General features: G+C 49.6%; 1 protein-coding gene across 1 annotated transcript in view; it reads right to left on the bottom strand.

The window, feature by feature from the left end:
* ANO2 (anoctamin 2) overlaps positions 1-13,378 on the bottom strand; it is a 341,322-nt gene that overhangs the window by 221,586 nt on the left and 106,358 nt on the right. Inside the window, exons 8-9 of the mRNA XM_061418167.1 lie at positions 8,281-8,336; positions 6,565-6,606 (exon numbers count right to left, since the gene is read on the bottom strand). Of these exons, the coding sequence (XP_061274151.1) occupies positions 6,565-6,606; positions 8,281-8,336 (98 nt within the window). The remainder of the gene's footprint in view (positions 1-6,564; positions 6,607-8,280; positions 8,337-13,378) is intronic.

Genomic DNA, 13,378 nt, shown 5'->3' with positions numbered 1-13,378 from the left:
AAGATCCCCTGGAGGAGGGCACGGCAACCCACTCCAGTATTCTTGCCTAGAGAATCCCATGGATAGAGGAACCTGGCAGGCTACAGTCCATGAGGTCACAAAGAGTCGGACATGATAGAAGCAACTTAGCAGCATACACGTACAGTACAGGAACTCTACTCAATACTCTAATGACCTAGATGGGAAAAGAATCCAAAAAAGAGTGGACATATGTTTATGTATAATTGATACACTTTGCTCTACACCTGAAACTAACACAACATTGCAAATCAACTGTTCTCAGATCAAAATTAATTTTAAAACAAAGTAATTATTGATAAAGTGAAGTCACTCAGTCGTGTCTGACTCTTTGCAACCCCATGGACTGTAGCCTACCAGGCTTCTCCCTCCACGGCATTTTCCAGGCAAGAATACTGGAGTGGGTTGCCATTTCCTTCTCCGGGGAGTCTTCCCGACCCAGGGATTGAACCCAGGTCTCCCGCGTTGCAGGCAGATATTCTACCCTCTGAGCCACCAGGGAATGTAAAAAAGGACAGCAAGAGAAGGGCTCTCTGAGGAGGTGAAATTTGGGTTGAGACCTAGAAGGTGGGGGTGTGTTTCAACTAGGAGAACATGCCTTCTGTGACAAGGCCTTGAGAAAAGTGCATGTGACGTGTCCTCACAGGAAGGCCAGGCTGAGCAAGGGGAGAATCTTGGGAGATAATGCTATTTCACACTTCCCAGTCTTCTGCATCGCATCTTCTCACACATCACACAGAACTCATGCAATTCTAGCAAGGAGAAGTGACTCTAACCAGGTATTCTGGATAGATGGCTGAACATGAACCCTACAGGAAGTCTGCAAAGACACCATATTAAAACTGAAATAAGAATTGGCATTCCTACTCGGCAGCTATAGACTTTTTATTGTCACAGTGTCCTCCAACAACTTCAAAAAAGAACCAGAAATTGCATGGACCCTGATGATGCAAACTGTACCCACAGTCCCACCTTCTACAGAGCAGGACACCCCAACACAGAGGGGGCGACACGGTGCCCGGTGGGCAGGTGCAGATCTGAATCCGTGAAGCCTGATGCTCTGTTCCAGGCAAGAGGCTCCAAACCTGATCATACCGTTATTACTATCTCTCTTCCTCCCTGTCATCCTGGTGCTTCTACTGCCCTGGGTTTTTATTCCCTCCCCAGTGCCAACGCTGGGCTCACCAGCACCTGGCTGTCACAGTGACATCACTGGGGGCCCACAGGGAGGCCAGCTTGCGTCAAGAGATACAGGCAAGGCCTCCCGGGAGAGCGGTGGGACGTCAGTGCTCCCTCCGAGGCCCTGACCTCCAGGGCACATTCCTCTCCAAGTCACAAAGTCCAACCCTTAAACCTGAGAACACCCGTCTGCACTGCCCTGAAGGGGAAAACTGAAAATGCTCCAGGAAGCCAGTGTAGCCCGCTTGGCTCAGGTCCAAAATGAGAGCCAGGCTCCCAGGCCTTGCCCCTGGCTGGCTCCCAGACCTGCTGGACAAAATCCCCAGGAGTCCTTTCTCAAGGCTGCATCCATCACTGGCGGATACAGAGGAGATTGAGCCAAGAGAGCTGCCTGTGCCCCCATGAAGTTGGGCCGGACAGACACAGCAGAGGACATCAGCACACAGACCCTGCCGGAGCAGGAGCTCCAAGCTTCAAACCTGGGAGGTAATGTGACAGTGATGCCTGGATGCCCACATAGCTCTACCCGGCAGGCTCACACGGCCACTGGGCAGGTGACGCAGGAGCTAGGTGGCGGGTGCTATAGACTGTTGGCTATCTTTACAAATGTCTAACCACACAGTTTCAAACCGAGTAGGTCATGCCCTGGTTACAGGGTCCCAGCACAGACCAGTGGTCAGGGTGCAGGGAGGCAGGCCAGAGTCTCTGCCCCACAGGGATAAGCATGTGTCAGTCAAGTTCAGGAGGACAATCATGGTAACTTGCAACAGAACCTCCTAATAAGCTCCTGGCTTATTCAGTTCAGTTCAGTCGCTCAGTCGTGTCCAACTCTGTGCGACCCCATGAATTGCAGCATGCCAGGCTAGCTTATTAGATCTTATTAAATCTGCTCTTTCCCTTAGTTACGTCATGTCCTCTTCACCAACTGGTCAAGCCTGCAAATAAAGCCAGAGGGTATACAGCTCCTTCTCGGTGGACAGAGCCTTATTTTGGAGGCCCCAGATGTCATTCCAAGCACATGGGTCTGATCCCAAAACTTTACTGCAGGAAGAAACAAGCCACGGGGACCAGCCCGCTGATGGATCAGAGCACACAGAGGCCAGGTCGATCCCCGAGGGCCACAGCTGAGAGTGGGTCAGTATAAGTGTTTCATGAGACTATAAAGGACCGAGCTGGTAAAGCCATCTTCAAGGCCAGAGGATGGCAGGATGCATGAGACCCATGACCCTCACCGAGGTCCCAAGCTCCTCAGTTGGACCTGTGGCAGACACAGAAATGCCAGCTGCAGCCAGCTGAGAGATACTGATGAGACGGGAGGACCAGAATGGGAGAGGATGGAATTCTACCCCCTGGATCCTGCAATGACCTATTTGAGTTTTTAGTAGGTCACTGCTCCATTAATTCAATGCGACTTGTGCAAGATGGGAAAACTAGACCTTAAGAGAAACTGAGAAGAAGTCTTCCCATCGGAAATCCAGACGGACTCTCGTTATGAACCTTCTGGTGGGTCACTTTTTAACCATCCACCAGAGAAGACAATCCTCTAAAAAAGCTGGAAGATCTAGGACCGAGGGTATAAAAGCTGCTAAAGGAAGTTATCTTCTAAGGTTGTACCCAGGACTCTCTGTAAGTGGGCAGGGAAGCCATGGGATATGAGCGGGGCTCGAGCCTCCCTCAAAAGACAGTAACAGTCCCTTCTCTGGGATGCTGAGAAAAGCAGGCGAGTCTGGCAGATATGGACTGAGGTGGCTGCAGACCCCGCAGCCCTGCTTTCTCGAAACGTGAGAAACCTCTGGTCTCCAGAGGGAGGGAACCTCTCACGAATCACCCTCCAGGAGGAGCTGAGTCATAGAGACTGCAGGCTGCACTAGGCAGAAGGGGGCAGGGGGTGGGAGAGAGAGCTCTCCACCCAAGAGGCAGATCACTGGAACAGCCACAAATCTCAGGGAAGAGGGGAGGCGAACCCCGGGTACCAGCAGGATGGCCGGATCACCACTAAAGCCCCCCAGAGGAGTGATCTCCCATCAGTTCTCAACCATTCTGCACCTCCTCTAACACCAAATACAAAGGTTCTCCCTTGTACCTAACCAAAATCCTTCCCACAGCCCTCTTGAAGAACGCTAGACTATTACAATGTGACAAATAGAAATAAACGTGCTACACATATTCAGAGATTTCAGCTCTTTCTTTCAAGATACCTCTGAGGCTCCAGGAGCGAAGCCAGCCCTGCAGTGAGAGGTCCCCCTGCCACACACAAGAGGTCACGTCCACCTGGCTGCAGAACCGGCTGGGATTTGGACGCCAGGGTCAGTCCTAACAGAACAACCATTTAATGCAGAGGTCCCCAGCCTTCAGGACCTAATGCCTGAGGATCTGAGGTGGAGCTGACTTAATAGTAATACTTTGACCCCCTGATAGAAAGAGCCGACTCATTGGAAAAGACCCTGATGCTGGGGAAGATTGAAGGCAAAAGGAGAAGAGGGCAGCAGAGGATGAGATGGTTAGAGAGCATCACCGACTCAGTGAACACGAACTTGAGCAAACTCCGGGAGACAGTGGAGGACAGGGAGGCCTGCGTGCTGCAGTCCATGGGGTGGCAAAGAGTCAGACACGACTTAGCGACTGAACAACAACAATGTGCACAAAAAATGTGAAGCGCTTAATCCTGAAACCGCATCCTCGCCTGATCCGTGGAAAAACTTTCTTCCACCAAAACTGGTCCCTGGTGCCAAAAAAGGTCAGGGATCACTGAATTAATGGACATGGGAACCAGTCTCCTGGCCTTGCTGACTATCCATTTTCCAATCCAAATGGACAGAAAAAAAAGTTTTCAGTCTCATTCATGATCCTCTTACCTCCTATTACAGCAAATTTTATTTCCCTAAACATGACCCAGGCAGAGGAAAAGAAGGAGGCCAGGACTGGCTGGTGAACCTGAGGAAAAGTTCCAAGAAATGAGGTCCTTGGGGCCTCTCTGGTGGCTCAGCGGTAAAGAATCCACCTGCCAATGCAGGGGACACTGATCCAGGAAGATCCCACATGTCACAGAGCAACTGAGCCTGCGAGCTGCAACTACCGAAGCCCAAACGCTCTAGAGCCCCACAAGAGAAGTCACAGCAACAAGAAGCCCGCACACCACACCAGAGAGTAGCTCCCGCTCGCTGCCGCTAGAGAAAAGCCCACGCTGCGACGAAGACCCAGCACAGACAGATAAATAAATTATTTTGAAAAAAAGAAAAGAAATGGGCTTTTTGCCTTCCAGAGACACTTGTCCATCCTCACTGAGCATCGCTCGACATCAGGTTTGGGAATTACCCACTGAGATGCAGCTCTGCCCTGGAGGTCTGTCCCTGCCTGCCAGGTTCCATCCACCTCCCCAGCTGGGATGTGCACTGCCCTAAGTAAAACAATTCCTGGGGGACAACTTTCTGCTATGGGGTTTTACTGTTAACAATAATATAATATTATTCCAGACAAAGGCACATAGATTTTGGATAGCCTACACGTCGCTTCTCTCTGCCTCTGTGAGGATAACAGGGGACTGGCTGATTTCTCCCAGGAGTTCTGTGTGTTCCTGGTCTCTGGAATGTTCCTGTAAAATGCCTTACCTTGACGGGCTGGGGGTCACCACCCACTCAGCAAGAGGTCTCTTAGGTGGGCCGTGGGGTGGTGATCACCCTTTAAAGGGGAGGAACATGAGATGAAAAAATAGGAGGACAGAAAATGGCCGAGACCAGCGAGGTGAGATATGGGGAGAAAGGCTTCTCTTTGCCTTTAAATCTGATCCGGGACTTTTCAGGAAATTAAACCCCGAGACTATGAGCATCAGATAGAAAACAGATGAGGTTAAAACATCGAAAAACTGCAGCAGATTCCCTGGGCAGGCAGAAAGGGGGACATGTGTAAGCAATCACGGCCGTATTTCTGGAAAAGACCTTTTTATGTTTTTAATACTTAGCACTTCATAACAGGGACTAATAGGCAGGATAAAAAGAAGGCTGCTCAAAAGCAACTTGGGGGATGAATGGTTTTCCAGACAACAGAGCGGGGGCAGGGAGGGTGTAGTCCTCATCACGCCCACCCTCGCCCACCTTCCTCTACTCACCAGAGTCATTTAAGCCTGGGAACCTGGCTGGAGAATGGCATGAGGGGGGCGGTCAGATGGACAGCTCCACTGAACAGGCTGGGTGATGCTTAGAGCATCATCCCTGGAGAAGAGAGTGGTACCCAGGCTCCCAGGGTATCAGCACACAGAGGAAACGGGATCTACGTGGTCAGCTGGGGACAGAGCTGTCCAGGCAGGAGTTGTGCTTGACATAGGAGAGATTCTCCAATGGGACCCTTTTCCCTCCCCTAAATATAACCTTTCATTCCCAGCTGCCTGGAATACACAGTTTCTCATCTATAATTTGGGGGTCGCTGACCCTGTCTACCTAGAGAATAAGAGTAATAACTTAAAAGATGACCTTCCCCAAACAAGACACAATGGCAATGGCTATATGCTTAGTAGGAACATGGGATTTGAGGTCACAGGGGTTTTAGCCCCTTCTCGGTTGATTGTGGCAGTGTTATCATGGACAAGGTGTACCATCATCCTGCGCCTCGGTTTGCCCTTCTATAAATTAAGGCAGCAATCCCCAACCTTTCTGGCACCAAGGACTGGTCTGGTGGAAGACAATTTTCCCACGGACCAGGGTTGGGGGGTGGTTTCGGGATGAGTCGAGCACGCGACATTCGTTGTACACTTTATTTCTACTGGTGACTCAGACAGCAAAGAATCAGCCTCCAATGCAGGAGATGCAGGTTCACTCCCTGGGTCGGGGAGATCCCCTAGAAAAGCAAATGGCTACCCACTCCAGTTATGCTTGCCTGGAGAATTCCATGGACGGAGAAGCCTGGTGGGTGACAGTCCATAGAGTTGCCAAGAGTCAGAGGCGACTGAGTGACTAACACTTTCACTTTTGTTTCTATTATTATTACATCAGCTCCACCTCAGATCACCAGGAATTAGATCCCAGAGGTTGAAGACTCCCTAAATTAAGAGCTCTGAATGCTCAGTGTTTCTCAGCTAAAGCCCTCTCGTCATCAGCGGTGGGCACGCTGCCTTTGTGCACCACTGTTGGGGATATTTCAGGATGTGGCATCGCCGGTGCACCAAGCAAGGAATGCCAGCCGCACCCCGATACACAGTCATGTCAGTGACCACAAATGGCCCTCGAATTTCCAAACGCCTGGGGACAGGGGCTGTGGAAAACCGGCTGATACAGATAAGCAGTAAGTAGAACACCCAGGATGTGTCTACGCAGCCCCACACCCACGTGCGGTCCCCGAGCCCAGAGCCCTGGGCACAGCATCAGGTCGGCTCACCTTTCTGTCATTCATATCATCCCCTGGACTGTCATATTCACCCTGTGGGAGGTGAAAACAGAGAGCATGATCAAAAACAGAGAGACGGTTCCCTTTTAAATTTTCCGACGCCATCCTTTTCTTTCATTCCCATTTAAGAAAGGTCAAGGGCATGACCCAGAAGGAAACACTGGTCCACTTCCGTGGCCACCAGCACCTGCTGTGTGTCCTATGAGCTTACAGCAGGTGGCTCCCCTCACAAGCCTCGGAGCCTCCTGTACTTGCTCACAGCAAACGGAGCGGCAGAGCCCACCCTGGAAGCAGACTAGCATGTCCTGGAAACCTGCCTTGCGCCCTGTCCATACCCAGCAGAGCCTCATCTCACGTGTGCCCACGGCAAAGATGTCACCTGGGAAATCTCATCAGGCGCTCAGGGTACCCGCCCCAGGGGTCTCATTGGGTCCCACCATGTGGCAGATGCTAAAGTGACTGACCGGGTGGACAGGGCAGCCAGGGGACCCTGAGTTCATGGGCCAGTTAAGGTCCTCATGAGTCATCTTGAAGAATATCACTGTATCTTGTTATGGGATGTTTATAACCCTGCCCCCAGCCAACGAAAGCCTTAATTAGTTTCTCTATTTTCTTAACCACACAACAGTAGAAGGAATTTTAGAGACCTCCTTCAAAAATGTCAAGATAGAGATGTGGTACATATACACAATGGAATATTACTCAGCCATTAAAAAGAATGAAATAATGCCATTTGCAGCAACATGGATGGGCTTAGAGATTGTCATCCTAAGTGAAGTAAGTCAGACAGAGAAGGGAAAATATCATATGACATCCCTTATATATGGAATCTAAAAAGAAATGATATGAATGAACTCACTTACAAAACAGAAAGAGACTTACAGACTTAGAGAATGAACTTACGGTTGCCAGAGGGAAGGGACAGTTAGGGACTTTGGGAAGGCCATGTACACATTGCTATATTTAAAATGGATAACCAACAAGCATCTACTGATTGCACATGGAACTCTGCTCTATTATGTGGCAGCCTGGATAGGAGAGCTGTTTGGGGGAGAATGGATCCATGTATATGTATGGCTGAGTCCCTTCGCTGTTTGCCTAAAACTACCACAACACTGTTAATTGGCCATACCCCAATACAAAATGCTTTCAGTATTAAAAAAAAATAAAAATTTAAATTAAAAAAAAGTCAAGATAGAAGAAAGGACCTGACACTGACACTTAATATATGTTCCCATAGAAGGATGAGAAGTTTCACATCTAAATAAAAATCACAGAAAAAATATCGCATATAAAATATATATATAGTACCATATAACGCTATCCTATAACTATCACATATAATATTACATACATAATATCACGTATCACTCTCTGTCATCTGAGAGCCTAACGGTCCAGGCTGTGTATCATCACAGTCTGGGACCTGCCTCTCCAAATCCACCTTCCCCATCTCTCTTGTAACCAGCTTCTCACACTTTCCCCAAAATCAAGGCAGGGAGTGCAGAGGAGGCTCAGACAAAAACATTCACTTTTTTTTTAGACAGTTTGAGACAACTGGCAAATATCAAGCTGGGGATTACTGTCTTTCACATGTGGTCGGGAACCAGCCACGGTGGTTCAATGCCATGGTTCCCTCCTGCCTGTATATTCATTGCTGCGTTGCCTGCAGGGCTCCACCTTTTGAGTGGTGGAGGTGGTACTCACATCGTGCAATGGGTAGGCAGCCTCATAGATATTGTTTGCTATCAGAGAGTTAATACCTGCAGGAGAAGAAAGATGAAAATGGTCACTGTAGGGCAGGACTTCTCACCTTGACCTTGGTCTTCTGATAAATATTAATGCCCCCAACCCCACCTCTCAGCTGAGAACCGGCCCCCGCTTCCAGATTCTCCCAGGCAAGAAGTTTCTTCCACACTTTACTTCTTAGTATCAGAACAATTTTTCATTTGCCAAATGCAAGGTTTTTAATTCCAAATGATTAAATATCAGGCATTGTGCTGTCATTCAGCCACTAAGTTGCATCCAACTCTTTGTGACCCCATGGACTGCAGCACGCCAGGCTTCCCTGTCCTTCACTATCTCCCAGAGTTTGCTCAAGTTCATGTCTATTACATCAGTGATGCCATCCAACCATGTCATCCTGTCCCCCCTTTCTCCTTTTGCCTTCAATCTTTCCCAGCATCAGGGTCTTTTCCAATGAGTCAGCTCTTTCCATCAGGTGGCCAAAGTATGGGAGTTTTGGCATCAGTCCTTTCAATGAATATTCAGGGTTGACTTCCTTTAGGATCGACTCTTTGATCTCCCTGCAGTGCAAGGGACTCTCAAGAGTCTTATCAGGCAGGCTCTCTCAAATGTCATGTCCATCCTGTCCTCACACACTCGGATCCCTGCAGCCCCCAAACCACCTCCACCACCTCCTCCTTCTCCTGCTCAGCAGCCACAGCAGTGCAGGAGAATATGTGTGTTCAGTGTCAGCATAGGAGTGACCATGTGGATGGATCACAGTCATTATAACCAACAAAAGTATGCATCAGAGCATCCCACCACGTTTTGCCTGAACTCATTTCTGCTCCCTCCCTGTTCCTTCGCAGCACCTATTACTGCCCGTGACTGACCTGTCTGTACCATTAGATCTCACAGTGTGATCTGAGGAATCCCATCTGTCCCCATGACCCTTTCAGGGGGGATCTATAAGGTGAGAACTATTATTTTTAAATATTTATTTATTTGGCTGAGCTGAGCCTCAGTTGCTGCAAGCAGACTCTCTTGTTGAGGCACAAGAGCTCAGTAGTTGCTGCGGCATGCAAGCTTAGAAGCCCCTCAGCACATGGGATCTTAGTTCCCCGATCCGGGATTGGACAGGAGTCCCCTGCATTGTAAGGCTGAATCTTAACCACTGGACCACCAGGGAAGTCCCCTGAATGATTTTCATAATAGCACTAAGATGTTATTTGCTTTTCCACTCCTAGTCTCTCGAGAGTCTACAGCGGAGTTTTATGATCTGTGATGATGTCAACCCTGACTGCTCACGGAATGGGGTTTGTGTATCCTTAAACTCTTCTCGGTTTTAACTTCTAATACAATAGATACTGATCAATACAACCCACTTAGATGAAAATGCTCTGGGTTCTCTCAATAAGCTTTTCCAGTGTAAAGTGAAGTTGCTCAGTCGTGTCCGAATCTTTGCAACCCCATGGACTGTAACCCACCAGGCTCCTCCATCCATGGGATTTTCCAGGCAAGAATATTGGAGTGGGTTGCCATTTCCTTCTCCAGGGGACCTTCGCAACCCAGGGATCGAACCCGGATCTCCTGCATTGCAGACAGACGCTTTACCGTCTGAGCCACCAGGGAAGACTTTTCTAGTGCAAAGAGGGCCACAAAGTTGGGAAACCACATAACAAAGGATCCATTTCTTTAAAATCCTGACTGTGTTCTACAGTACTGGGCACACAGCAGACCCTACTAAACAGCTGTACATCTGTACAAGATGCTCTTCTACCATCCCCTTGCCTTCATTCATGGTGTGATTCAGAGACTATAAAGAGCCTGTAAGCTCTGTGACTCGGGACAGGCTGCCCCGGGTCGCTGGCTCCCAGATGGGAGGGATTATATCTCAACAGCTCAAGGACTCTGCCATGTGGGATGTACATTTGGTGAGGGGGTGGGGGGGTGGGGAGGAGCTGGAGGGAAGGCTCTCTGGCACATGATGGTTTCCCTGGTCTCAAACAAGCTTTCTGCCCTGAACCATTCTTTACAGAGAGGCTGTAGACAGCAGAGTGATGAGGGGGAACAATGTATGGTGTCCAAATGCAAAGTCATCTGCATTTGCACCACTCTGGAGAGAGGACAAGGTTGGGTGGCGAAGTTCCACAACAGTGACTCATTAAAATTCATGGTTTTCCACCTCCTGTGCCCACTCGGTGCCCTACCACATGCTCAGAGCCTCAGAGGCTCTCAAACAATCCTCCCTCCACCAGCCTCCTCTTCCTCCAACCATGCCGCTCAGATTCCAGAGTCCAGCCAGGGCCCACATGGGAGCAGAGGGTGCAGGGGTGCCCAGCAGAAGTGGCCACTCTTTCAGTGCATTGAGAGCTGAGATCTCAGTGCTGAAACATCACCCAAGGACCAGTACTTTCCTGATTTTACATTTCCTCCGTGGCATGAACAGAAAACATCAGAAATACCAGTTCGGGGTGGTGGGCCACTGGAGGGTCGGTAAAGAGATTATGGGTTGGGGAGGGGTGTCCAGGGTCTGAATGAGCTACAGATCTGTCTTCCTCTCAAGACTACAATTTCCCCCAGAGCATCATTAATCAGTTCAAGAGCCGTAACCACAGCCATAGGAAGCCACCCCACTGTCATCAAGGGAAGGGCTCCTAAGTCGGGAGGGGGCAGGGGGTGGTTCAAAGCGACAGAGGAGCTGTCAACATGGATAGAGGCTGAAGTATAACAGGCAGGGCTCCAGCCAGACTGCAAACCTACTCACTGGCCACTCAATCCTTGCAGTCACGCCCACCCTTTGGCTGCCATGGCAGCAGCATATACCCTGCAGACAATACCAGAAAAGCATGGAAGCTTTCAGCAGGTGTGGAACTCTCCTGCTAATTCAAGGCTTTGCTCAGCACAATAGCCCAGGGTCTGAGAGCACTGGGCTGAAGACCTGAACTCTAGGGTCCTGTGGCCTGAGCCTCAGAAAAGACCTCGAATCTTCGGAGGTCTAAAACTATGCACCCTACCTCCCAAGGGAAATAAAGTTCCTTGGCACTCAATGCCAGGTTCACTTCTAGAATGCTGTTCACTGCTTGTTTGTTTGTTATTCAGTCACTCAGTCGTATCCAACTCTTTGCAACCCCATGGACTGTAGCCCGCCAGGTTCCTCTGTCCCTGGGATTTCCCAGGCAAGAATAAGAGAGTGGGTTGTCATTCTCCTTCTTTGGTAGCCCCTAAAAGTCTGCAAGGTACCTGAGGCCAGGGAGCACGCCCCTCTCACTGGAGTCTCCTGCAGCTCCCACCTCACCATGGGGAGCACAGAAGGGGTCACGGTTGTTATCCAGAAGAGGAAGCAGTCCCGTGGTGGGAGTGATCTCAGGATCTCTTCTCATTTATCACAGGCGTCCACCTTCCCACTACTCCAACGTTCTTTAGCAACCTGTCCCTGGTGGCTCCATGGTAAAGAATCTGCCTGCCAAGCAGGAGACTTGGGTACCATCCCTGGGTCAGGAAGATTCCCTAGAAGAATGAAATGGCAACCCACTCCAGTATTCTTACCTGGAGAATCCCATGGACAGAGGAGCTTGGCGGGCTGCATTCCACGGGGTCACACAGAGTTGGACACAACTAAGCAACTAAACAGCAGCTGATGAAGGAATCTTAAACCCTGGTTAACTAGTCTGCTTCCTAAGAGAGGAAGCCCAGACCAAGTATTTTTTGCCTTGGAGCCAAGACGATTCAGGTCATCAAACCAGAGCTCCACAACGCTGTAACAGTCGATGTCTCTGCCTCACTGCTGTGGGTCTCCCGTTTCTCAGGTGATAACATATGGGCCCTCCCATCAGTGGCTGCCAGGTGGAGGGAGGGGATGGCACACGAAAGGAGGAGGAGTGGGGGCGGGGGGGAAGAGGCACACTGAAAAGTAACCACGTATCCACAATTTCACCCAAAAATGAGCACCACTTTGGCCTCTCAACCACAGACTTCAGACACCAAGAATCTACTCCCAAACAAGCATGGAAATCAGTTTGAAAGAAGAAAATAATCAAACGTTTTCTTTAAAAAAAAAAAAGAGTCTCTGCTTTGAAAATTGAAATTCTGAATTTTCCCCTTTCTTTTCAGCTAATTGGTTCCATCGTACACCACCCATCTGGCCAGAAATAGCAAAGCTTTCTTCTTCAGGATAATATCCAAAGGCCTTCCTTCCTGCTCGAGACTCGGGGGAGAGAGACCCCCTTTCCTGCCCTCTTACTCCCAGAAGTGGGGGGGGGGGCCAGGAAGAAGGACGGATGTTTTCCATCCCCTCTCTCTCCAAAGAGAAGTGGTGCCTCAGCTCATACAAAGCATGGCTCACCGAGGACCTCTTTACTGATCCCCAAAGTCCCTTCAAGTCACCAGCCTCTTCACACCTGTTACTTAGAACCATAATCCCCCGGGAAAAGGCTCATGTTTTCTCTCTGCCCAGGACTGGCTGCAGCTCTGCTGACCCAGCCAAGCCCAGCAACACCACCTCTCTGCAAACGCAAGGTCAGGGTCAAGGACCAGAGTAGGGTGGACTCAGACCCTGGGGCTGATACCCAAAAACACCCTCATAATATAAAACCTGAGCTCTCTCATTTAGCTTCCAAGACACCTCTGGTTTCTTGGCCAGGAAGCACAGTCTATGGTCTGCCTCCCAGAGTGAGAATCTCATGAAATCTACCAGTGCCACCAGGTGACAGGGTATCCTCTGTCCCCCAGCTCTGTCCTCTCCAGGCCAAGCATCGGGGCAGGTACTTGGAGGGACGGCGCTCAATTCCTGAAAACTCATTTGGTTTTGATTCCTTGCCTCCCAGAACTGGGCCCGTTCCCCCAGCGTTCCGCTTTCATCCCTGTACTCTAGCCGGACATAAATCCAAACCAGAGCCCCCCAGACGGTGCATTTAACAGAGACTATATTTACCCATCACCAAATTGTCTTGACATGTGCTTAATTACTTAAATGCCTTTAATCCCAAGCCTTTTCTTCTAACAAAATATAAACCAGCTCAGCTGGATGAATGATAAACCAGATGTTTACAGCACACAACACAGCCTGGCTTCAGTCAAA

This window comes from Bos javanicus, chromosome 5, assembly GCF_032452875.1.
Source record: "Bos javanicus breed banteng chromosome 5, ARS-OSU_banteng_1.0, whole genome shotgun sequence".
Classification (NCBI taxonomy): Eukaryota; Metazoa; Chordata; class Mammalia; order Artiodactyla; family Bovidae; genus Bos; species Bos javanicus.
The sequence above is the reverse complement of the archived record's forward strand: the minus strand, read 5'-3'. Positions and strand labels throughout refer to the sequence as shown.